Source organism: Myxine glutinosa, chromosome 1 (assembly GCF_964187855.1).
Source record: "Myxine glutinosa chromosome 1, kmMyxGlut1.1, whole genome shotgun sequence".
Lineage (NCBI taxonomy): Eukaryota > Metazoa > Chordata > Myxini > Myxiniformes > Myxinidae > Myxine > Myxine glutinosa.
Window position 1 is genome coordinate 75558759 of NC_136261.1, and position 25052 is coordinate 75583810.

Below are 25052 nucleotides of genomic sequence, written 5' to 3' on the forward strand. Positions count from 1 at the left end.
AATAAATTGCCAAATAGAAAACAAAATTCAACTTTGTAATTGCCAAATAGAGCATTATGCACAAAGTAGAAAATGTATTTTGTACATTTGAGAAAAGTACAAATTGAAAATAAATAAATAAACTGTCACTCTACCTCAACAATAAAATGCATCATCTCGTGAAGGGTAGCACAGATTTGCACTAACCATTTTTGTGCACGTTGATAGTTGCCCTGCAATGCATTCAAGAGTCAACCATGAAATGTTTGATTCTTAAATGCATCGCAGAGCCGGATGCTTCATGACTCGAGTAATTTAAACAGCACATATGCAGACAAGTAATGTAACTAATCATTGTGACTGCCTTTGACTGAAAGGCACTGCACTCTGATTCAACCTTCTGCTTCTTAACGCTCACCATTATAATCAACCATGGCCGATAATAAAACAAAATATTCACCAATTTCCGAGCTTTTTATACCAAACTGCTCAAACTTTTTTTTTTTTAAGAGAATGATAAAAAAAAAAAAAATTCTTATTCGTACTAGCTTTAATTTCGAACTACAAGGTTGGACACTGGCAATAACATTGTCGCGTACCTAGCTAGTTAAGACCAACCTGGGACAGATTAACCGAATCAGCTTTAACTCCCGAGACGATCTCAAATTATGGCCGTTATTGCGCGTGCGCGAAAGGGAAGACACACAAAGCGTTTGACTAACAAGGTTTGACAGGGGTGAAAGCGTTTGACAGGGGTGAAAACAACCTCCATCCACCTTTGGTGGCGGAGGTGGTAATCATTTTCTTTGGCCGGCACTTAGCTTGCCCAACTGGGTCCATTTGGGAGGTTGGCAGCTGGTGGTGTCTTGTGCTACCTGCGCGGGAATCGCTGAAAATGCGATCGCGCCGCACGTCGGAAACACCACTGGCGTGAGGAGAGTCACAAATACAGCCCCCTTTCTCCTCCAATGTCTGGGGAAGCACACGTGGCCTCCAGCTCCCTTATGAGCAAACAGTAAAATGCCTCTTTTAAATGCTGCCGACAAAGCAAAAGCTCTACGCTCTCCTGGACGAAAACAAAACGTTCTCATCCTGATCGCAGAACCGCCTTCTTCTCTCTCCCACTCTGACATCACCCGGCCGCGTCACTCCAGGGGCGTGACCTCTTGCGATGTTCCCCCATGCCCCTTGCATCATGTAACCCCGCCATCGCCTGGGCGGGTCCTTTTCCCATACATCATGTACATAGGGCGTGCTTAGCTTGGCCGTGATTGTTATAATTTAAGGGTTGGCGTCAGAGGGAATTTATGCACAGGGGAAATAAACCTTAAACCCTAGAGCTAATTAGCACATCTTCACCCCTCACATGAAGAACATGAAAACAACCTTAAGCTACATTTTCCCTACTTATGTACATCGAAATTCTCCTACGCGTCACACGGTCCATGCTATTTCTATACAATTCTACCTTCCCTATGGTATTCTCATACATAGCTCCCCCCTCCCCTCCCCACATAAACGCAACAATATGCATGTACAGACCACATGTGTAGTTGCAAGACTAGTCTTTCCTGTCTTCCTATTCACTTCCTGCCAAGACTGATGTTATCACTTGTAATGGTAAATATGGTTATACTGTTATACAACTTGTGGGAATTAAAGTAGTTATAACATTTCTTGGAAAATAAATTGTGACTTTTGATACTCCTACATAATAATTCTTATTTTCCTCCTTGCATCATTCGGCACACGGGCAACCAAGGAGTTTCATCAGCTAGGCCGCTGGGGGTTACAACCTAGACGGATTATCACTCTGACACAGGACACTCGATTGCAAGTGCAAGAATTTGCAATTTGTTCAGGGTGCCAGCGATAACTCGCCTTCTCTTCACGAAGGACACCGTGGGGACCTGACCTTCCAATAAATGCTGGCAAATGGGACGCCAAACTTAACGTCCATCCGAGGGACGGCACACACACATTGATGAATCATTCTTCCTGGGAAACACCGGAATGGCAGTTCATAGCTGGGTCGTGATTCAAACACAGGCTAGAAAGCTCAGAGAAAAGTCTGCATACCTCTCGGCCATCCTGCCAGCCTACATAATAGCTACTTAAATTACTTAAAATATCACCACATGGGTCGTATTATCATGTTTATATCTGGCCCACAGGCTGGGGGTTTTCTATTGTTAGTTTATATCCTCCTTCCTTCAGGTCAGAGTTGAAACTTCAAGCTCTGGGATGGTAGCAAAATGGCCAAATCATTACACCACCCCAGAGCGTGTTATCTACCACGGTCATGCACAGGGATATCACAAAGGGTCGTGTGCGATCACAAACTTGAGCTCTCTTGTCTCTGGCTTCCTGGTTCTGTGCACGCCTCTCTTCCCGGTTCCTTCTCATCTTCTCCACTTCCTTCACACAGTTCGATTTCCTCCGGCCTGTGAGGATGGTGGTACAAGCGAAGCACACGGATGCATCACAATGTGGAGATAAATAAGGCTCTGTGGAAATTTTCTAATCACCTATAGACAGCATTTCCAGGACATTGGCCCAGTTGCATAAAACTCCCTTAACCTTAAGGAAAGATTTCCCTTAAGGTACGCTGCAATTCCTTAGCCAAGGATTTCCTTAAGTGCCATTTCAGAAGCAACCCTTAAGGATAAGTATTTCCTTAAAGTTAACCCTTTGAGTACGGATGACGTCCAGTGCCGCAACCCGCGAAAAAGTTTTGTGTACGGATGACGTTACTACACGTCATCGACTATACCTATAAATAGATAGTCAGTACCAAATCGTCAAGGTTCCCGTACCAAATTGCATTCCCGTACCAAAACGCCAAATTAATCCCGTACCGGGGGTATTTTTAATCCAAAAAAAATCCCGTACTCAAAGGGTTAAGGACATCCTTAGGAGCCGTTGGCATGCCATCCCCCGGTCCTTAACCACAAACCTACGAGTTTCCAAAAGGCACTCTTCATGAAAATGGGCCGACGAAGAGGACTATTATCACAGCGTGATGACAGAGGCTGATCAAACAATACTTCCACAACTTTCACTCTTTCATGACATACAGAATAATCTGCTTGTAATTTCGCACTCGTATTTCACTTATATAATTTCACACTCGTCATACTCGGAAAGTTTCCAAACATTGACTGCACACATTTACAATAAAATGGTGAACGAGAATCGAATGAATTTTACACAATAATTAATTTATACTTCCTGCATCCGCAAGCACGCGTTCCCCATGCAGCATATAACAAGCATCATTGACAATCACGTGTTCATTACGCAACAATATAACAAGCATGTATGTAGCAATATAAAAAGCATCATTTAGAATCACGTGTTCATTACGTGTTATTGCCTTCGGATGAACTTCCTATCTCCAATCTGATTTGTTGCCTGGCATTACAAAGTCTCCTCAGGATTTCCTTAAACTCAAGGAAATCCTCAGCTAATGGGCTGCGGGGGGGGGGGGGGGGCGGAAAGGTGGGTGGTGGGGGTTGGGGGTGGGAAAAGTACCTCAAGGTAAATCTAATCCATAAAACGCATCAAGCCATGATCGTTCGATAAGTGTATGCAAATGAGTTTAAAATGTCAACCCAAACAGCGCCACCCCCCCCCCCCTACCCCAACCTCCCAACCCCATATGCCTCCTTAGACCCCAATTTTTCTAATGCCTTGAATAAACATTGATGGTAAATGAAGGTTGTGGTAGGCTTTCACCGAAATTGCTTGTGTAGTTTCTGAGAAGAAAGCAAATGACTTCCGTTTCTGGTCCCTCGAGCAAGGAAGCGACTTCGACCTCTGCACAGCAGCAAAGTTAAAGTATTTTTTCATTCGTGTCTTCGTCAAATTTCCACTCGTTATTTTATTGTGCATCTGTTACTGTGTGTTTCTAGTTGGTGTTGGTTTGCAATTCGTGCAAACTTGTGTATAATTAATGGTTTTCTGTTTGCACCGCGTGCGTGGCCTGGTCTCTCGAGGCTTCCCTCCCCCCACCGCCCCCCCCACCCCCCATCGGTGTTTTGTGAATTTAAGTTTTCCTTCGCTGTATTGCTTATTTCTTAGATTTTCTCTTCTCCCCCTAACTTCCCCGAACATCTACCCTTTGTCGAATGTTTTAAATCTAATGTGCTTGCTGTCTCACCCCGCCCCCTTTATCTCCTTTTCTCCCACCTCTTCCTTCCATCTCCAGCCGAAACACACCCTTCCAATTCTTGTTTCCTTCATCTCATTTAACCCTTTCTCCATTCTCTGATCCACGCCCTTACTTCAAGGACTTTTCTCAGATTGTTTTTCACGGTTTTGTTAGTATTAAATATGTTTAAACTTTCCCCTGCAGTATTTTATTCAATGGTTTATTACAACACGCTGTTTTTCTTCCCGTTTAAAAGGCTTTTTTCAATTTCCTCATCTAATCATTCCATTTCAAAAAAAAATTCAATCTCTTACAGTCATTCCTTTCTACATTCTCTACTCACCTTCATGCCACCCGCCCTCTATCGTTTTCAAACGGATCTCTGACTTGAAAAATCACAATAAACCCACGTTGTAATAAATGTTCGTTTTTCATTAATCATCCACTTTCAAAAACCCCCGCTCCCCCCTCCCCTCCTAAACTCCCCCCTCGCCATCTCCCCACTCCCCTTCTAAACTCCCCCCTCAACCCTCCCCCCCACCCCTCCCCTTCATATCCCCCCCCCCTAATATTTTTCTCCAATTCTCCCGCCTCCTCCTTCTCATCAAAGCTGCCGCCTCCCCACTTCCTATCCCTTCCATCACATACCTCCACCTCCGCCAACCTTCGACTTTGCTCTGCCCCCTTAAACAACACCTCATTGTGCCCCTTCCGATCACCATCAAACCATTTGTCCTCCTCATCCTTCTCTTCCTCAGGCGTCAGGAAGGGCATCCGGCCATAAAAACATTGCCTCAAACAGGGAACCATGATTGTCATGGGGCCCGCAAGGCTAACCCCCACTCTAACGGGGAAAATGGCCTTAAAACGATCATTCATTCATATTCATTCATCCTTCCCTTCCTCCTAACCCTTCTGCAATCTCCGACACACTATCAACAGCTCTCCCGAACTCCCCCTCTCCCCCCTCATCTTACCCTACCCCTCCCCTGTACCCGATGCTCCCCCTCCCTCTTCCTTAACGGTATGGACCTCAAACATCCAGGGCCTTCGCTCAAACCTGATTGACCTCTCCATGCAGGTTGCTTCTGACAAACCAGACGTAATCTGCTTAATAGAAACTTTCCTCCTTCAAGATATCTCTGACTCCTTAATATCTTCCTGGTTACTCCCTCCTCCGGTATGATAGACCTGAGCCTGGTCCTGGTGGTGGGGGTTGCTATCTTTATCAAAAACTCTTCCTCACTCTCCTTGCACTGCCCTCTCTCCACCCCAACCCCAGGAGTACCTCTGGCTACGGCTTCCTCTCCGCCTCCACCTTTTGTTCCTATGTGTTCTGTACCGTCCTCCAAACAGTAATGACTCCATTTACATCACCCTGTCTGACAACATGGACCAACTTCTATCCACTCATCCAAACTCTCTCTTAATCATATGTGGTGACTTCAACTGTCATCATGCCAGCTGGCTGGGTGTGGGTACCTCTCTCACCAGCATGGCACCGCAGCAAAGGACTTCTGCAACTCACTGGGACTGACACAATCTGTAAATTTCCCGACCCGGATCTCAGTCAATGGAGTATCTTCTCTTCGAGAATTGGTTATGACTAACATCCAAGCAAATGTCTGCTGCTCTTCAACTGCTCCAATCGGTTCTTCTGATCACGTGCTTGTTGAAGTGGAGATCCCTCTGGCCATTCTCAGAGAGCCTCCTCAGCACTGACGAGTCTGGCATTTCACTCAGGCTGACTGGCACGGTCTTCAAGCAGCCATCAATCATCTGGACTGGTCTCCCATCTCTACTGCCTCTAACATCAACTCTTCCTGGGAATTCTTCCAAAGAAAACTGCTCTCTCTCATGCACAGATTTATCCCTTCTCATCTTCAGTTGTCGTACCCTTCCTCCCGTCCATGGTACACTGAAGCTTGTGGTGAAGCAGTTGCCATGAATCAACATGCCTTCACCTCATGGAAGGTAATCACCAACTGAAGGTAATCTCAGTTCCTTTCACAAAGCTCAGAACAAATGTGTCTACCCTCAGGAGAGTCAGGAAACAATGTCTCTCTGCTCTCAAAACTGAACTCTCAAACCTGTCTCCCTCCTCCAAATACTGGTGGCGTCTGGTCAAATCTGTTTCTGGTGTTTGTTCCCCCTCCATCCCCTCCCTTACCTCCAACAGCTACACAGCTGACTCCGCACGTGAAAAAGCTGAATGCCTCAACTCTGTTTGCCTCAAAATCTTGTGTCCCCAAACCCATCTCTCTGTACCCATCGTACCCAGGTGCTCCTGGACTCTGTGTCCTTCTCTCCTGACAAGGTGGAGAAGTCTGTCAATCCGAGACTCTGATCCGCAACTGGACCAGACGGCATCAGCCCACGGGTCCTAAAATCCTGCTCTGCCGCTCTACATCACCCTCTCTCTGTTCTCTTCACCCTCTCTTTTGCTCAAGATCATCTGCCATCTGCTTGGAAATCAGCCAACATTACCGCTTTACACAAAAAAGGTGCAAAAACAGATCCTTGCAAGTACAGACCAATCAGTCTGATCCCAATAATCAGCAAGGTCATGGAATCAATCATTGCTTCTGACATCAAATCCTTCCTATTCTCCAATGGCTTGATCTCGGATCATAAATTTGGATTTTGACCAGGTCATTCTACCCTGGACATGCTGCTTCTGCTGTCTCAACAATGGATGGGAGTCCAACCCAAATCCCACTTTGACCCCTAGTATAATCCCTTAGACATCAATTTTCTTCGTGTTGTGAACAAACTTGGGTACATCACGAGTCATGAAGTTTGTGGTAAAGTTTCATCGAAATAGTGTGTGTAGTTTCAGAGGAAAAAGCAGATTCCTATTTTGGGGGATCAAACTCGGATACACTTACCCCTTAAACCCGACTTTTTTAATGCCGTGAACAAATTTTAGTCACAACATAACAAATATAATTTGTGCCTAGTTTTGTCACAATCCCTTCAGAAGTTTCGGAGAAGTTGCAAGTGTTTACAGACGGACGGACAGACAGACGGATGTGCCATCGTATAAGCTCCCTTGAACTTCGTTCTAGGTGAACTAAAAAATAAAAATTTAAGGATATTCATGTATGCAACCATGCTCAACTTAAGGATGTCCTTAAGGGAAAAGTTAAGGAAATACTCAAGTAAATCCTCTGATCTGTCTATTTATTTATTGCTCAAGCACTTAGTCACTCAAATGGTATATGAAATTACCGAACCATGTTAACATTGACAGCCAATGAACAGGAAGCCTCTATTGCTCCGTTTTGATATCGATAAAATTGGTTGTTGGTTTTCTCAACAACTAGATTTATGCATAGCTCTGATTGGATAAGCCTACATTTCTGCTCAACGTAAAAATGCATGTCAATATCCAAATTCGATTTTGATTGGATGCAAGACATTCTGGACAGCATAAAAAAAAATACCATTTGGAAAGAAAGCAAAGTGCTCATTCCAGACATCTCCAACATGCTTGCTTCCCTTCCTCCCCCCACTCCCTTGACAATGCTAGGAAACAATCATATTAACTGCTGGTTGTTCCACAAATTGAAAGCATGCCAGAAATAAAGGACCTCGTGGATGCTGCTGGAGAAAAAGCAGAGTTCTGAAATACAGTCTTCCCTCAAAAGGCCAAGGTCCCAAATAAGTCCCTTCCTGTACCCAACCTTTTCCCATTATAGAATGGTCCTTGCAGGATGTGGCCTACTCCCCTGCTGTCGTGGAGATATTTCTTACCCAGGTCAACATCTCTTACGCAACTAGTCCTGATGGCACAAGTGCTATATAAATCCTCATGAACTCGGCTTCCATCATACCCTCTCTATTTTCGCACAGATCCTTATTGGATTGGCAACTTCCGCCATTTTAGAAAGTTACAAACATCAATCCTTTCCATGAGGGGATCTGTTTTGTAACCTTGCTTAACAACAAACCTATCAGCTTTCTTGCAATCACAAGCAAAAGCAAAAAAAATAGCCCTGAGTGGGCTGACGGTCATCTCTTGAGGATATAGTTCAGAGCTCTGTAAATTTGGAGTCCCCCACCCCCTGGGAGCCCCCATGATCCAAAATCTAAAAATACCAAATCTAAAAATCCAAGACCGAGCGATCCTGCGGATCATCAAGTAGAAGGGCTGTATCAGCTTTCAGAGCAATCGGTTGGGAAATAAGGGAAGAGTCGGGATCCAAAGTCTGGGGTTTAACTCCATGATCCAAAATCGACAAATTGAAGCCCGAGCGATTGCGTGAGCTACTGTCTTGGATTAATGTGTCAAGTTTCAGAACAATCTGCTGGGTGGTAAGGGAGGAGTAGCAAAAAGAGAAAAAAAGGTAAAGGGAGGACGGAAAGACATCACGACACATTTTATAAGTTAATCTCTTCGAGAATCGAGATGAGATGACCTAATAGTGAGGTCTATCATTGCAGCAGACTTAAGCCACTATCTATAACTCACTAATCTCAACCAGCTTGGCCTCCGACCTGGCTATTCAACTTTGAATGTGTCGATTCTAATAGCAGTGAATAGATGCCCTCAACCATAAGCGAGATTAAAGTCATCTCTCTAGATATCTCTTGGAACATTGACACTGACTCGCCCACCGATGGGCAAAAGTTGTTGAACTCTATTTTATGCAACCTGACATGTGGCCTTGCTCCTCCTGCCCTTTATTAGCTCTATTCTCCCCAAACATTAAAAAAACTAAAAAAAAACCCTCATGCTCATCCACCCAAAGTCCAGGCTGGTTGCACACCTCTATTTATCCATCCCCTCATTCTCCCGATTGTCTAGTATAGTACTCTTAACCTCAGCCTTTCAAATGCACTGCCCATCACCAGCTCATGTGCTTGCCTTACTTTGTTCAACCACAATTTCTTCTACACATGCTCATTACATTCCTCTCTCGGCCATTGCTATACATTTTTGTTTTATTACTTCTTTATGCCCAACCACTCCCTCTGTCTTCCTCTCCTTCTCTCTCAACCACCCCCACCCCCCACTAGTTGGTGAACTGCTGCCCTTTGCTGTTTAGTTCTTCCATGAGCCCATACGCTTGTGAAAATAAAAATGAAAACAAGACTTGCTCAACAATCACGGCCTAAATTTTTTTAATGTTTGGAGTAAACGGAATCCAACCAAGCCCCATAGCAAATTCCAAATAAAAGAGCCGTACCTTGCGCAGCAGCTTCATTCTTCGAGAGACATTCTTTTGATAGAGACTTATCACTCAGCTCCTCGTTATGGTTGCCGTTCTGTGCCTCCGCCCCAAGGCCACGTTCCACAACACCACTGGGTCTCCGACGGAAGGACATGGCTGGGCACAAGTGGGTCGGAGGTTACCATAAAGCTTTATTGTGGACAAGTGCACAAATTAACTCGACTACAGGTACAAAAGTGAAAGTCAGTGTTACGGCTCCATCACTTCCCACCTTTGTTATTATATACTTGTAGGATTTTTAGTGTCAGGTAATTTTGTGAAGATTTTTGTGTGAAATGGAGATGACTTTAGTAAAAGGTAAAAATAAATGTATGTGGAGGAAAAAGGAAAACACGGCAAAGAACCAGAAGAAGGAGGAGGAGAACAGCCAGGAAAGAGATGGAAAGAGAAACAGGAAAGAACCGGCTTGAATCGCATCAAGGCTGTGAGCGGACTTTTTTGATATTGGTCACGAAGGAGTTGAGGCTTCCCGTGAAAGGGATTGTTTGCGACCGTCATATATTGCGAGTGCAATTAAACCTGCGTCAGGTTTTATCACCAAGTGAGAGTCATCATTGGAGAAACAAGCGTTACGCCTAGGTCCCCCGTCGTTGAAGTGATGAGTTGACAAAGTGGTAGACGCAAGGCGGCCATCTTGGATTTTGACGTGGCGACCCAATTTTCAATAGTGTTCTCCCTTATGCATAGCTACACCCACACACCAGATTAGAAGTTAGTAGTTCGCTTATTTTTCAAGATATTTCGCTCACAAGGTTCAGGAATATATATGGTAGAGGCCATCTTGGATTTTGACGTGGCGACCCAATTTTCAAAAGCGTTCTTCCTTATGCCGAGATACACCTACACACCAAATTAGAAGTTGGTATTTCGCTTATTTTTCAAGATATTCATCTCAAGGTTCACACATACTTGGCGGCGGCCATCTTGGATTTTGACGTGGCGACCCAATTTTAAACAGCGTTCTTCCTTGTGCCTAGATACAGCCACACCAGAATAGAAGTTGGTACTTCGCTTATTTTTCGAGATATTTCGCTCACAAGGTTCAGACATACATGGTGGCGGCCATCTTGGATTTTGACGTGGAGACCCAATTTTCAATAGCATTCTTCCTTATGCCGAGATACACCCACACACCAAATTAGAAGTTGGTACTTCGCTTATTTTTCAAGATATTCATCTGACAAGTTTCAGACATACATGGTGGTGGCCATCTTGTATTTTGACGTGGAGACCCAATTTTCAATAGCGTTCTTCCTGATGGCGAGATACACCCACACACCAAATTAGACGTTGGTACTTCACTTATTTTTCAAGATATTCATCTCACAAGGTTCAGACATACATGGCGGCGGCCATCTTGGATTTTGACGTGGGTTGCACCCACACACCAAATTTGAATGCGGTCCTTCGCTTACGCACGCACGCAAACACGCACGCACGGACGGACGGATGGACACACGGACGGAGGGGAAAGCCATAGTCCCCCTTTCGCTACGCTGTGCGACGGGGGACAATAAAGCGCCTCCATTACGGGCCTATGCGACATTTTGTCCTCGAAGAAGAAGAGGCTGTCCGCTTGGTGCATCTTGTTTTGCCGTTGTGATTTCCGTATCGACCTCATAGTGTTGATTACCGTTGCTTTACCTATCGGCTCAATTCCCATGTCGACCGCTCACCTCGTAACTCCTCATCCACAGTCACTCCATTACCTGCCTATTGATTTGCCATTCTGCGACCTCGATCTTCAACCAGCGTGGAGATCCATGCATGGACTTTGGGGAATGTTATATCCCACTCACGTTTGGCATATCGTGAATTCATTGCTTTGAGAGCATTTGGGGAATGATGGTACCATCCATCATATGTACTACTGTGTTCAAAAAGTATCCGACCTTTATTTTTCGTGCGTAAAAAAAAAAGAAGCTAGGGAGGCGTTGATTGGTGCACGTATGTAGGCGATCCTAATGCGCACGCGTGAATTTTTTCCCACCTGCAGAAGCTGTCATTCGACGGCAGACCGCCGATGAGTGAGGAAATGTAAGTGAGCACCGTCGGATTTTCGTTTTTGACAAAATGACGGAAAAACTTGAACAACGCTACTGCATCAAATTTTGTGTAAAGCTTGGTGATTCCCAAGTGGAAACGATCCGCAAGATTCAACACGGTTCATTCCATTATGAAGGAGGATTTGGGCTTCAGGAGAATCTCAGCGAAGTTCGTACCAAAGCTGCTAACGATTGAGCAGAAGCAACTCCGTTTGGAGATCGCACAGGTCATGCTGGAGACTGTGAACAGCGATCCCAGCTTCCTCAACACAGTGATCACTGGCGATGAGTCCTGGGTTTATGGGTACGACCCAGAAACCAAGTTGCAGTTTTGATGCAAGTTTGATGAAACACAAAATTTGATGCAGTACCGTTGTTCAAGTTTTTCCGTCATTTTGTCAAAAACGAAAATCCGACGGCGCTCACTTACATGTCCTCACTCATCGGCGGTCTGCCGTCGAATAACAGCTTCTGCAGGTGGGAAAAAATTCACGCGTGCGCATTAGGATCGCCTACATACGTGCACCAATCAACACCTCCCGAGCTTCTTCTTTTTTACGCATGAAAAATAAAGGTCTGATACTTTTTGAACACACTACATATTGTTGATTTGATGCAAGTGACATTTTCATTGTACTTTCTTTAATAGTGTTATTATTGTGTATGTGAGAGTTGTTAATACAATTACATGTTTTGTTCTACAATTGCATTGGTGTGGTTTTACCAAGGTATATTAGAAAACACAAAATAACAAATCTTTCTGCCATGTTCCCGCTCCAGACTCTGAGGTGCACCGTAACCGGGGTTTGGGGAGGTGATGCATAACATCAGCATGAATATAAAAAAAAGAAAGAAAGAAAAAAGCCATTTTATTTACCCATTTTAAAATATTGATTCAAAGCTCATGGGAAAAGTACATACAAAAAATATATCTTTTTTAAAACAGGTTCAGATTCTTTATGAGGCCATGAGAAGTTAATTTGGCTATACAGTGCTACATAATAAATGATCTTATATATAATGGAGCAAGTGTTTGCATGTATGTCATCTCCACACCCACATTGGTTGGGACAGCTGACCTGACGCCACCCACAATTGTAACGTGAAGTACTTAACCCAAAGGACCCAAAAAAACCCAAGGACCCAAAGACACCAACTACTATTGGAACGTTCCCTTCACACCATCGAGAACCTTTTAGGCACACTCCAAGCAAACATCTGGAGTCTTCTTGCAAAACACAGACTATACTTTTTTCAGCAAGTGATGCGCAAACTCAACCCGCCCAGGTGTTGGGTGCTCTGCTAGTAATAATCTATATATAATGGAGCAAGTGTTTGTATGTATGTATGTATGTCCGCTCTTCACTCATTGGTTGGACAGCTGACCTGACTCCACCCACAAATGTAACCTGAAATCCTTAACCTAAAGTACCCAAAAGACTGAGAAGACCCAAAAGACCCCGAGGACCCTAAATATCCCAAAATACCCCGAGGCCCCAAAGGACACAGAGGAACCAAAAGACCCCAAAGACTAAAAAGACTGAAAAGACCCAATGGACCCCAAAGACCCAATAGACCCCAAAGACCCAATGGACCCCAAAGACCCAATGGACCCCAAAGACCCAATGGACCCCAAAGACCCAATGGACCCCAAAGACCCAATGGACCCCAAAGACCTAAAATGCCCCAAAGACTGAAAATATTCCAAAAACCCTCAACAACTCCGAAGACCCAAAAGACCCCGAATACCCAAGAGAACCCAAAGAGACCCAAAGTACCCTAAAGACCCAAAATACCTCAAAGACCCTAAAAGACCCCGAAGGCCTAAAAGACCCCAAAGGCCTAAAAAAAAAACCGAAAGGCTAAAAGGCCCCGAAGGCCTAAAAGACCCCGAAGGCCTAAAAGACCCCGAAGGCCTAAAAGACCCCGAAGGCCTCAAAGACCCCGAAGGCCTCAAAGACCCCGAAGGCCTCAAAGACCCAGAAGGCCTCAAAGACCCAGAAGGCCTCAAAGACCCCGAAGGCCTCAAAGACCCCAAAGGCCTCAAATACCCCGAAGGCATCAAAGACCCCGGAGACCTAAAAGACCCCGAAGACCTAAAAGACCAACAACTGAAAATATTCCAAAGACCCTTAACAACACCGAAGACCTAAAATACCCCCCAAAGACCCAAGAGAAACAAAAGACCCTGAAGAACCAAAAGACCCTGAAGACCAAAAAGCCCACAAAGACCTAAAAGACCACAAAGCCCTAAAAGACCACAAAGCCCGAAAAGACCACAAAGACCCAAAAGACCATCAAAGACCCAAAAGACCATCAAAACCCAAGACTGAAAAGACCCTGAAGACCCAAAAGATCATTAAAGGGGAACCCAAGTAAAAAAAAATTCTTCTGAAAAACCATTGGCAATCATTAATCAGACATATATATGGTGGACATATATATGGTGGCGGCCATCTTGGATTTTGACGTGGCAACCCAATTTTCAACAGGGTTCTTCCTTATGCCTAGATACACCCACACACCAGATTAGAAGTTGGTACTTCGCTTATTTTTCAAGATATTCCACTCACAAGGTTCAGACATACATGGCAGACGCCATCTTGGATTTTGACGTGGCGACCCAATTTTCAATAGGGTTCTTCCTTATGCCTAGCTACACCCACACACCAGATTAGAAGTTGGTGCTTCGCTTATTTTTCAAGATATTCCGCTCACAAGGTTCAGACATACATGGCATCAGACATACATGGCGGTGGCCATCTTGGATTTTGACGTGGGTTGCACCCACACACCAAATTCGAATGCGGTCCTTCGCTTACGCACGCACGCCCGCACGGACGGACACACGGACGGAGTGGAAAACCATAGTCCCCCTTTCGCTCCGCGGTGCGACGGGGGACAAATAGAGCCTGTGATGGATGCTGTGAAGAGAAACTGGTTGAGATGGTTTGGTCATGTGTTGAGGAAGGATGAAAGTGACTGGTTGAGAAGAGTGATGGAAATGAATGTAGAAGGAAGTATAGGACAGAGAAGACCGAGAAAAACTTGGCTAAAGTTAGTGGAAGAAGAAATGTGGGCAAGGGGGTTAACAAAGAGAGATGTAGAAAATAGGGCAAAATGGAGAAGATCGTCATGGGCGATGATTGCAAGGCTAACCCCCGCTCTAGCAAGGCAAATGGCCTTAAAATGCCTGTTGTCGTCGTTGTTGATCCATGTGAGGCAGAAAGCCAGGTTTACTCATCAGGGACTCATTTAGTATCGATTAGTCCATCTAAAACGAATTGCATGTCCTTGCAAATTGATGCGCACCAATATCGCTCAACATCTGCATCCCACATGTTCCTGGTGTGTACCCTGATTAGAATAGGGACATCGTATCCCTGTGTGTCGTAAGAGGCGACTAAGAGGGTTGGCGTCAGGAAGGGCATCCGGCCATAAAAACATTGCCTCAAAAAGATAACCATGACAATTACAACTACATATGGGCAGGGTACAGCCCGAAGTGGAGATCGGTTTCTGAGGTTTGGGACATGGAATGTTGGGACATTGACAGGGAGATCAGGAGAAGTGGTGGAAGTATTGATCAGAAGAAGAGTGGACATATGTTGTGTGCAAGAGACGAGATGGAAGGGAAGTGGTGTGAGAATGGTGAAGGGTAGGCAGGGACAGAAATACAAGTTTGTGTGGCAAGGGTGCCCGGAGGGCGTGAATGGTGTTGGTGTCCTGTTTTCTGAGGAGTTTGGAGACAGTGTGGTGAGTGTGACTAGAGTGAGTGATAGGTTGATGATGGTGAAAATGATGATTGGAAAGCTCTTGGTGAACGTCATCTCGGGATATGCTCCGCAGGTTGGTGGGAGCGATGAAGAGAAGGACAAGTTCTGGTGTGCGATAGAGAAGCTGATGGAAAACGTGAAAGATGAGGAAGTTGTTGTGGTAGGAGGAGACCTAAATGGACATGTGGGAAGGAGTATGGACGGTTTTGAGGGAGTTCATGGGGGTTACGGATATGGTGTGAGAAATGGAGAAGGTGAAAGAATTTTGGAGTTTGCTGATGGAGCTGATTTGTTGATTTGTAATACTCAGTTCCAGAAAGAGGATAATAAGATTGTTACATACACGTCAGGTGGGTCGACGACAACTGTTGACTACCTGATGTTGCGTAGGCGAGATAGGGGGCACCTCCGGGACACAAAGGTGATCCCGGGGGAGGAGGCTGTTTCACAGCACCACTTGGTTGTCTGTGACATAAGGTGAAAGGTGCGAGGAGAGCTCGGCGGGTGAAGTACCAACCGAGAATGAAGATGTGGAGGTTGAAAGAGGTGACAGTAAGGGAGGCATTAAAAGAGAGGCTGAGTAGGGTAGAGGATGATGTGGTTGAGCTTGAACGTGGTTGGATGTCAATGAAAGATAGTGTTGGGAGCCGTTGGTGAGGTATGTGGATGGACAAAAGGACCACCGAGGCACTCGGAAACATGGTGGTGGGATGCCGAAGTTGGAAAGAGGATTGACGAGAAGAGGAAGAAGTTCAAGGAGTGGCAGAAGGCGAAGGGTACGGGAGCAGAAAGAGCAGAGCATGAAAGTTATAAGGCAGCCAAGAAGGCTGCAAAGAAAGAGGTAGCAAAGGCGCAGGAGGCATGTAGGAAAATGTTCCAAGAAAGCTTGAATTCGGAAGAGGGTCAGAGAGCGGTATTCAGGATTGCAAAGCAGATAGCGAAAGAGGTGTGATGTGATTGGGGTGAGTTGCTTGAAGGATGAAGTGGGACAAATCCTTGTGGACCCAGATGGAAAAGATATATGGAAATGCTGTTGAATACAGAGAATGAATGGGATGGCAACAGAGAGTAACCCAGTTTTAGAACCGTCAGAGAAAATAACTGAGAAGGAAGTTGAGGAAGCGATAAAAGCAATGAAGAGTAGAAAAGCGGGAGGGCCGACGGGAGTTGTGGGAGATATGTCGAAGGCAGCAGGAAGTTGGGGTGTGAAGAGAATGACAGATCTGTAATCTGGTGGTGAAAGAAGGCCGCATTCCAGTGGATTGGGCACTGAGTACCCTCGTCCCTCTATACAAGGGGAAAGGTGACCCTCTGGAGTGTGGCTCGTACCGAGCGATAAAGTTATTGGAGCATGGAATGAAGGTATTGGAAAGGGTGTTGGAGAGGAGGACAAGGAAGAAGGTGAAGATCGACGAAATGCAGTTTGGATTTATGCCAGGAAGAGGAACGACAGACACGCTCTTTATTGTGAGGCAGTTGCAGGAGAAGTACATGGAGAAGAGGAAGAAGCTGTTTCTTGGGTTTGTTGATCTGGAGAAAGCATTCAATGGGGTTCCACGCAAAGTATTGACATGGGCATTGAGGAAGTTAGGAGTGGAGGAATGGTTGATCAGAGTTGTGATGGCAATGTACAAAAGAGCGTGCACAGCTGTAAGGACGAAGGACGGGAACAGTGGTGAGTTTGAGGTGAAGGTGGGAGTGCATCAGGGGTCGGTATTAAGTCCACTACTATTTGTAGCTGTGATGGAGGTGCTGGCTCAGAACGTAAAGGAGTGTTTACCGTGGGAGTTGTTGTATGCAGATGATCTGGTGTTGATTGCGGAAAGTATGGATGGACTGAAGGAAAAGATGAAGAAGTGGAAGGAATGTATGGAGACAAAAGGTCTGAAGGTGAATATAGCAAAGACAAAGGTTATGGCAAGGGGTAAAGCATGTGGTGAGGTGGAAAGAACTGGGAAGTGGCCATGTGCTGTGTGCAGGAAGGGTGTCGGAGTGAACTCCATTTAAAGTACAATGTGCGCTGAGTGGGTTCATCAAAAATAGTCCGTGGGCTGAGTAGGGTTTACATGCACCACCCCCCCCCCCCCCCCCCCCCACAACTTAACTTCCCGGGTATGTCCATGTACCCCCCACCCTCGGGGTTAGGAAAAACCATGTTAACAGGAAAAAAACTCATTCCCAAGGTACCTCCCACGCATATTTTGATGTTACCCCCCCTGTGTCAGTGATTTCCAAAAATTAGGGGTAGGCGAAATTCAAATGGCCATAACTTATTACCTAGTCATCCTATGGTTGCATATGACCCCTCAAAATGTTTGTCCTGGGACACTCTTTACAATGATATGTGTTATATGCAAATGAGGTCACTAATGAGGTCACCAGAGGTCAAACTATGAGGGAATGAGTTTTTTTCTGTTAACATGGTTTTTCCTAACCCCTAGGGTGGGGGGTAAATGGACATACCCGGGAAGTTAAGTTGTGGGGGGGGGGTGCATGTAAACCCTACTCAGCCCACGGACTAAAATGTAGTGGTCTGAGAGGGTCATTAACCAGTGAGGCAGCTACATTCAAATGTAAGGTGTGCACAGAGGGAGCTGCAGATGGAGGAAATGTTGAGTTGGATCTTGGAGACGGCATGAAGCTGGAAGGTGTGAAAACATTTTGCTACCTCGGAGACATGCTGAATGGAGAAGCTGGATCAGACTCAGCAACGGTTGCAAGAGTGAGATGTGCATGGAAGAAGTTTCGGGAACTGAGTGGCGTGCTGATGAGGAGGGGAGTGTCGTTGAAGCTGAAGGGAAAGGTGTATGCTGCATGTGTGAGAAGTGTTATGATTTATGGGAGCGAGACATGGGTAATGAACGTAGAGCAGCAACGAAGGCTGGAAAGGGTGGAAATGCGAATGGTTCAGTGGATGTGCGGAGTATCGTTGAGAGAGAGGAAGACAAATGATGAATTGCGAAAGATGATGGAATAGAGCCTGTGATTGATGCTGTGAAGAGGAACAGGTTGAGATGGTTTGGTCATGTGTTGAGGAAGGATGAAAGTGACTGATTGAGAAGAGTGATGGAAATGAATGTAGAAGGAAGTAGAGGACGGGGAAGACCGAGAAAGACTTGGCTAAAGATGGTGGAAGAAGAAATGCAGGCAAGGGGGTTAACAAGGAGAGATGCAGAAAATAGGGCAAAATGGAGAAGATTGTCATGGGGACCGCAAGGCTAACCCTGCTCCAGCAGGGAAAATGGCCTTAAAATGCATGTTGTTGTTGTTGTTGTTGTGTATCTGCATCCCACATGTGATAGTACATTTACAAACTTCTGCATAAGCCTTTGATAACAATCTTACTACAATTCACCAAATGTCCGTCTGTCTGTCTGTCTGTTCGAAGGTACCATAAAAACTGCTGAACCGATCGCAAAGATATTTTGGGTGGGTAATCCTGGGATCTCCAGGAGTAAAATAGGCTATTTAGTTTTCCCAATTTCAGCTTTGGTCTCTAGTAGGGTCACTTTACGAGAAAAAACTCACGTAACCCCCAAAAAATTGATACAAAAGGTTTTTCAATGGATTCTGGTACCATTGGGCATGCTAAATAACATACTAAAAATCTAGTAACATCTGACTTCCGGAAAGGGGTCATTTTCAAGATGGCGTCCAAGATGGCCGCCGGGAGCTTAAAATGGCCATATCTCAATTATTATTCAACCTACAAAGGTGGTTTTGGTGTCTAACCCTGGGTTTTAGGGCCCAAGGAATCCAATTGAATCAATAAAATTACCATCAGTTAATTATTTATTGACAAGTCCAAGATGGCATCCCAAGGTGACATCCTGATCCACTAAAATGGCTCTGTCGAATTAGTCAACCTAGAGAGATTTTTTCAGTGTGTATACCTAGGTTTAAGGCACCCAGGAAATCATCAAAATTACTTAAATAAGCACAAAGTAATCAGGTAATCCAGTAGCCAGGTTTACCAGCCCATTCGGCATTTGTTGTCTTATACAGTTAGTCGCTATTCATCGTCATTCTCCGACTCCTCTGGAAGAAACTTGTTATGTGGATTGTCACATTCTTCAAGTTGGCACGGTCCACAGGCGGTAGTACGTGGTAGTCCATATCGTCTACAAGAGCAGCGGAGTGCCTTGCAGGCAGTGGAGCAGTTACAATGAATGACCTTCAAGAGACTGTCTGGAGCAGCGTTCATTCTTGACACAAGTGGGACAAACTGATTATCCTGCAGGCTCCACCCCCATTTCATGGCATCCATACCATGGCATCCATGGATGAAAATTAATTGTTTGTCAGATTTTTCAGTCGCCCCCCCCCCCCCCCCCCCCCGTCCCCAATATCAAATAGTCTGTCCCTTGTCATAACCTCTCAAGCTTTGTACAAACCTTTGTCTGTAATGATCACTGAATAATGTGGACTGGAGTCACAGGTGGCAGTGGTGTAGACGCATTACACTCTTATCTCCAATCTGAAACACACACTTGGTTCATTAGCTGGTGAGTCAGAGGATGACGATGAATAGCGACTAACTGTATAAGACAACAAATGCCTAATGGGCTGGTAAACCTGGCTTACTGGATTACCTGATTACTTTGTGCTTATTTAAGTAATTTTGATGATTTCCTGGGTGCCTTAAACCTAGGTATACACACTGAAAAAATCTCTCTAGGTTTACTACTATTCGACAGAGCCATTTTAGTGGATCAGGATGTCACCTTGGGATGCCATCTTGGACTTGTCAATAAATAATTAACTGATGGTAATTTTATTGATTCAATTGGATTCCTTGGGCCCTAAAACCTAGGGTTAGACATCAAAACCACCTTTCTAGGTTGAATAATAATTGAGATATGGCCATTTTAAGCTCCCGGCGGCCATCTTGGACGCCATCTTGAAAATGACCCCTTTCCGGAAGTCAGATGTTACTAGATTTTTAGTATGTTATTTAGCATGCCCAATGGTACCAGAATCCATTGAAAAACCTTTTGTATCAATTTTTTGGGGGTTCAACCATATATTGACCCCTCTACTCCAGCATTCTCAGGTTTGGACTCACGCATAACATTCGCGTTCGCATAACATTCATTGTGACGATGTTCTCATTGTGACGATGTTGTGACAATGTATGTGTTTACGGTAGTGTTTGACGTGACGGTGTGAACGTAATTTCATAATGTTTTTCGTTTCGTAATCCTTTAATAAACGTTTAATGTTTAATGAACGTTTAATGCCCTTCAATGTCCGGGGCCGCACGCGCGCTACACTGGGCGGGCCAGTGTGTACCTTGCCCTCCACCGTCAGGCTCGGTTAAACCGCTGAGCCCCATCCATGATGGGGACTGGGGCTTGAGAGTGTCCCACGAACAAGGAATTCCCATTAGCGCGAGTCATCAGCTCGCGTTGATTAAGTCCCTGCCCTTTGTACACACCGCCCGTCGCTACTACCGATCGGACGGTTTGATGAGATCCTCGGATCAGCCCCTGCACGGGCCGTTCTCGGATCGTGCCGGTGCACCGAAAAGATGAGCGAACTTGACTGTCTAGAGGAAGTAAAAGTCGTAACAAGGTTTCCGTCGTTGAACCTGCGGAAGGATCATTATCGGGACAACATGAGAGCTAGCGAGAAGCGAGACGTACGTGGTACGTGATCGTCCATGTACTGTTTAAGCCAAGTACTGTTTACATTTTGATGATTTGCGTGTGATATGATTCAACGGATGCTCATATGAATCGTTTAAAATAAAAAAGCTTTTAATTTCTGATATTTTACCTTTTAATTTGGGCTTCCCAATTGATGCCCCGCCCATAGGGCGGGTACCATTACTAGTCTTTAAAAATAAGCAAACACCTTTACAACCAACATTTCCATTCCCAAATTACATTAAACAGCATAATTGACAAAAAACATTATCAACGAGCTGATGAAATCACCAAAAACAGAATATGCCCAAAGGATCCGTGTATCATCCCAGTTTAGCTTCAACCACAGCATTGCCAATCACACCTGAGGTCTTGTTTTCCTTTGCATGCACTTCGTTCCTCGTGGGTATCATAGTACGTCGGTTCTGCAACGATGCGGATGGTATATGTGCTCACGGGTTTGTTTTTTTTAAATGCGACTATTTTTACCAAAACAACCAATGAGCTCAAATCGATCACGACGATATGGCAACCTGATCGTAGCTCACCTTAGCAGACTTGGCAATTTTAACGGAAGGCACTGAAGGAGGTGGCATTTCAAGCTCTGACTCAGAACAAGCACCAGAACTGCCCGAGACAAGTTCTGGGTTAAGGGAAAGGATGCTTTCCAAATCGATCTGCAAAATAGTCGTATGGGTAGTCAGCATACCCGACACATTTAGATTTTAACAGCGTTGCATTCACGCTTCAATGTAAAAGTCAGATCACATTTTTTTTCTATTCAAGGGAATGTTCATTCACCATGACAGCAATACATCTATAATGAACCACATGCTCACTGTGCATAGTTACAAATAATAAAATAAAATAAACCAAAATAATAAACTAAGAGTCAATTAAGAAAACATGATATAAACAAGAAAGAGCAATCAGAGATTGCAGACCCACACCAGGACGTGTTTTTAGTGATTTTTAAAAAAAAGGCTTTTGTATTAAAACAAATATGACGGCCGAACCATGTGACCAATGACATTAAAAAAAAAAAATTCTCCACCAATTTATCACAAGATGACGCTCAAGAAATTTCATCTTAATCGGATTAAGTTTTGTACTGGTCACATTATGATGTCATAATGGAGGGGAGGCACCTCTGACATTATCACATGTTATTCCACATGGAGAGTTCTTTACAATGAGCCATGTCACATTTTTTTTTCTTTGCAGCGCTTTTGGAGATAGAGTTGCAAAGTTTTTCAAAGATGTTGCCCCATTACCATGTGACCTATAACGTCATAACTATCATTAATAAAAATTACAGAAGGAGGTGCACCTACGGTGAAAATTTCCTGTTAATTGGACCAACGGTTGCAGAGAAAATCATATTTATTCTGTGTGGACAAACAAAAACAGACAAACGGACTCAAATGCAATACCCTCTCCTCTGGCGACGGTAATAAAGTAACGCACCACAATGACAGTTCCGAGCATCGGACAGAACTTGAAATTACGTTCATTGTCAAATCTCCATTGATCAATTTGTACTCGGATATTTCAAGCTATTAGGAAAAGATAAAATATATAAATTCATGGACCGCAATATAGAGTTCGTAATCATTGCTGCTAGCCCGTCCATTACACCTCAACCAAGCACCACCAATAAGCATTTCAACCTGCCAATCAAATCCAATCGCTCTACTGTGTGAGTCTCAACTAGCAGGATACCCTAAGCCCAAGGGATATGCACACTCAGTTCCGAGCTATCAGGCCTGGGTTTGAATATCGACTGAGCTGTAAACTTGCGTTTCACATGGATGACGAGGCATCCGTGTGCTCTGTCCTTTGGAAGGACATTAAAAGTCTGCCAGCACTGGTCATTTGTGGATGTTAAAGTTACCATGGTCTCTATCTTGAAGTGCAGGTCGAGTTATCACCAGCACCCTGAACAAATTTAAAATCACCGCCACAAGCAAACGTCAGGCCTGGTCAGCCAGCTTCAGAAAGAGCGGAGGCAGAAATAATGGTAATCCAGGAGAGAGAAAGAGGGGGGTGGGGGGAACTTCTGGGATGACATCCTGGAAGTGAAAGGGCAAGCAGAGGATGGCGAGTTCTGCAATCGAGTACAACCAATACCATTGAAAATGGCTCTGGCATCGAGCCACCATAGAGAAAAGTGCAGTATGCAAAGGAAGAGGATTCAATCAGTATGCACAGAAGCACCAAACTCTCATGTTTAGAGAAAGGTTGTGGTGAGGGTTGAATGGGGGAATGGAGGGGGGATGGGAGGAGGGGGAAGCTGTCAAGGATGAGAATGATGCAAGAATAGGCAACATGGGAGATGAGACAATTTGCCCCAGGGTGCTGTTGAAAAAAGCCAAGCTTTTGTTCACAGCAGTACAAGGAAAAAAAACAAAAACAAACAAAAAAAACCTTACATTTGTTGAGAAAACCCAGCCACGTCACTCACCTCCTTGCCTTTAGTCTCTCCATTTTCAAACCATTCCACAGTGACACTTTCATCTTCATTATTGAGTGCAGTCACCATGGCTTTGTGAACCCGGCCTGCAGAGATCACAGCAAGACAACATCCGATTAGAGGATTCAGGGAGGCGATTAAAATCAGGGGACATCTTCGGTCGTCCAACAACGAGGCATTTTCTATTTGAGATAATAAAGGGAAACTTCTTCTTCTTCTCCACCTCCTCTTCCTCTTCCCTTTACAAGTGGTGAGGTCCAATGGTATCAAGCTCATGTCCTGCCTTCACCAAAATACTCCTCCACTCTGCTCTGTCCTTGCAGCTGTGGAAGTGTAAATTTATAAAGCAAGTAATTTCTATGAGCCACAAACCTGCTTTCCTAGTCTGCAAGTTTTTTTTGTGGTTTCCATGCAAAATTTGGGATTTCCTACTGTTGGCAAGTTATCTCCGGCACTGACGAAAATCGTTTGCTCGAGAAAAGTAAATTCTTAGTGGAGGCAATGGTGAACCACATATTGTCATGGCAAAATATTATTACAAATAGGGTTTTTGGAAATAATGTAATGTTGGATCGAGTATGTCTTATTGAATTATATAAGCAAATTGGAGAAAAGATATTGTTTTCTTGGTAAATAATTAAATAATACAACTGATGCCACAATGTCCAACCAGGTAATTTGCTGGTTTATCGAGGCTTGCTTACCAATGCGCTCGGTAAACAAGCTTTCATTGTGACTGTGACTAATCGACTCAGTACGAAGTCTAAGCTAAACATTGTATTGATAAGTGAATGCAAAGTACTTGGTAATTATTTTGCAAAGTCGAACAATGGGAGTGGAAGAATCGCTCTTCGCTGACCGTTGTTAAGATGGGCTCAGCGCACGCTTTTTTCTTTTTCACTTGTAGTTTATTTAATAAATAGTTTTATGGAATTGTCAGCGTTCTCAGTGGAACCTTTCAAAAGAACGATAATTAAACACTCATGGACCGGAGGGGGGAGAGGAGGGGTGAGGGGGAGGGGGGGGAAGGGGGGAGGGATGGGAGGGGGAGGGGGGTGAGAGGAGGGGGGAGGGGGAGGAGCGAGGGGAGAGGGGGGAGGGGCAAGGGGAAGGGGGAGGGGAGGGTGAAAATGGAGGGGGAGGGGGAAAAGGGAGGGGAGGGGGAGGGGGGAGGGGAGAAGGGGAGGGGGTAGGGTGGAGGGGGGAGGGAGGGGTAGGACGGAGGGGGAAGGGAGGGGGAGGACGGACGGGGGAGGGGGAAGGGGGAGGGAAGGGGAGGGCCAGTCAACAATGACGTTGCAGTTCTCATGGTCGGAGAGCAGCACAACAATCGCGACATCGTCCTGCATCTTCGCAAGAGCACGAAGCGGCTTTTGGAGACTCACCGATCCTGTGACCCACGCCCTCCAGTACCGGCGTTGCCGGGCGGGGGAAGGGAGACCCGTACATTCCCAACCCGTACATTCGCCCTCTCGACTCAAGCTCGTATTTGATTCGTATTCGAAATAGAAAGGGGAAAGGGGAAATCCTTTGTATTCGAATTCGTAAGGTGAAAAAACGCAATCGCTTTTCGCCCTGAATTACGTGCAAACGTGTGACGGGATGGAACATCACGTGATCGCTCTGAGCGAATCAGCTCGCTCTGGCACCGTCTGAGATTAGCGGGTACTTCGCTGAAATGCGCTGAGGTAAATATGAATAAAAAATATGGATCTCGTCAAATATGGTCTCGGCCATGTTC

General features: G+C 44.9%; 1 protein-coding gene across 2 annotated transcripts in view; it reads right to left on the reverse strand.

Annotated features, from left to right (window-relative positions):
* KIF2A (kinesin family member 2A) overlaps positions 1–25052 on the reverse strand; it is a 90464-nt gene that overhangs the window by 48031 nt on the left and 17381 nt on the right. For both annotated transcript variants that reach the window (XM_068113281.2, XM_068113290.2), the window contains exons 2-6: positions 23303–23397; positions 21387–21515; positions 21203–21263; positions 9325–9465; positions 2323–2423 (exon numbers count right to left, since the gene is read on the reverse strand). In XM_068113281.2, the coding sequence (XP_067969382.1) occupies positions 2323–2423; positions 9325–9465; positions 21203–21263; positions 21387–21515; positions 23303–23397 (527 nt within the window). The remainder of the gene's footprint in view (positions 1–2322; positions 2424–9324; positions 9466–21202; positions 21264–21386; positions 21516–23302; positions 23398–25052) is intronic.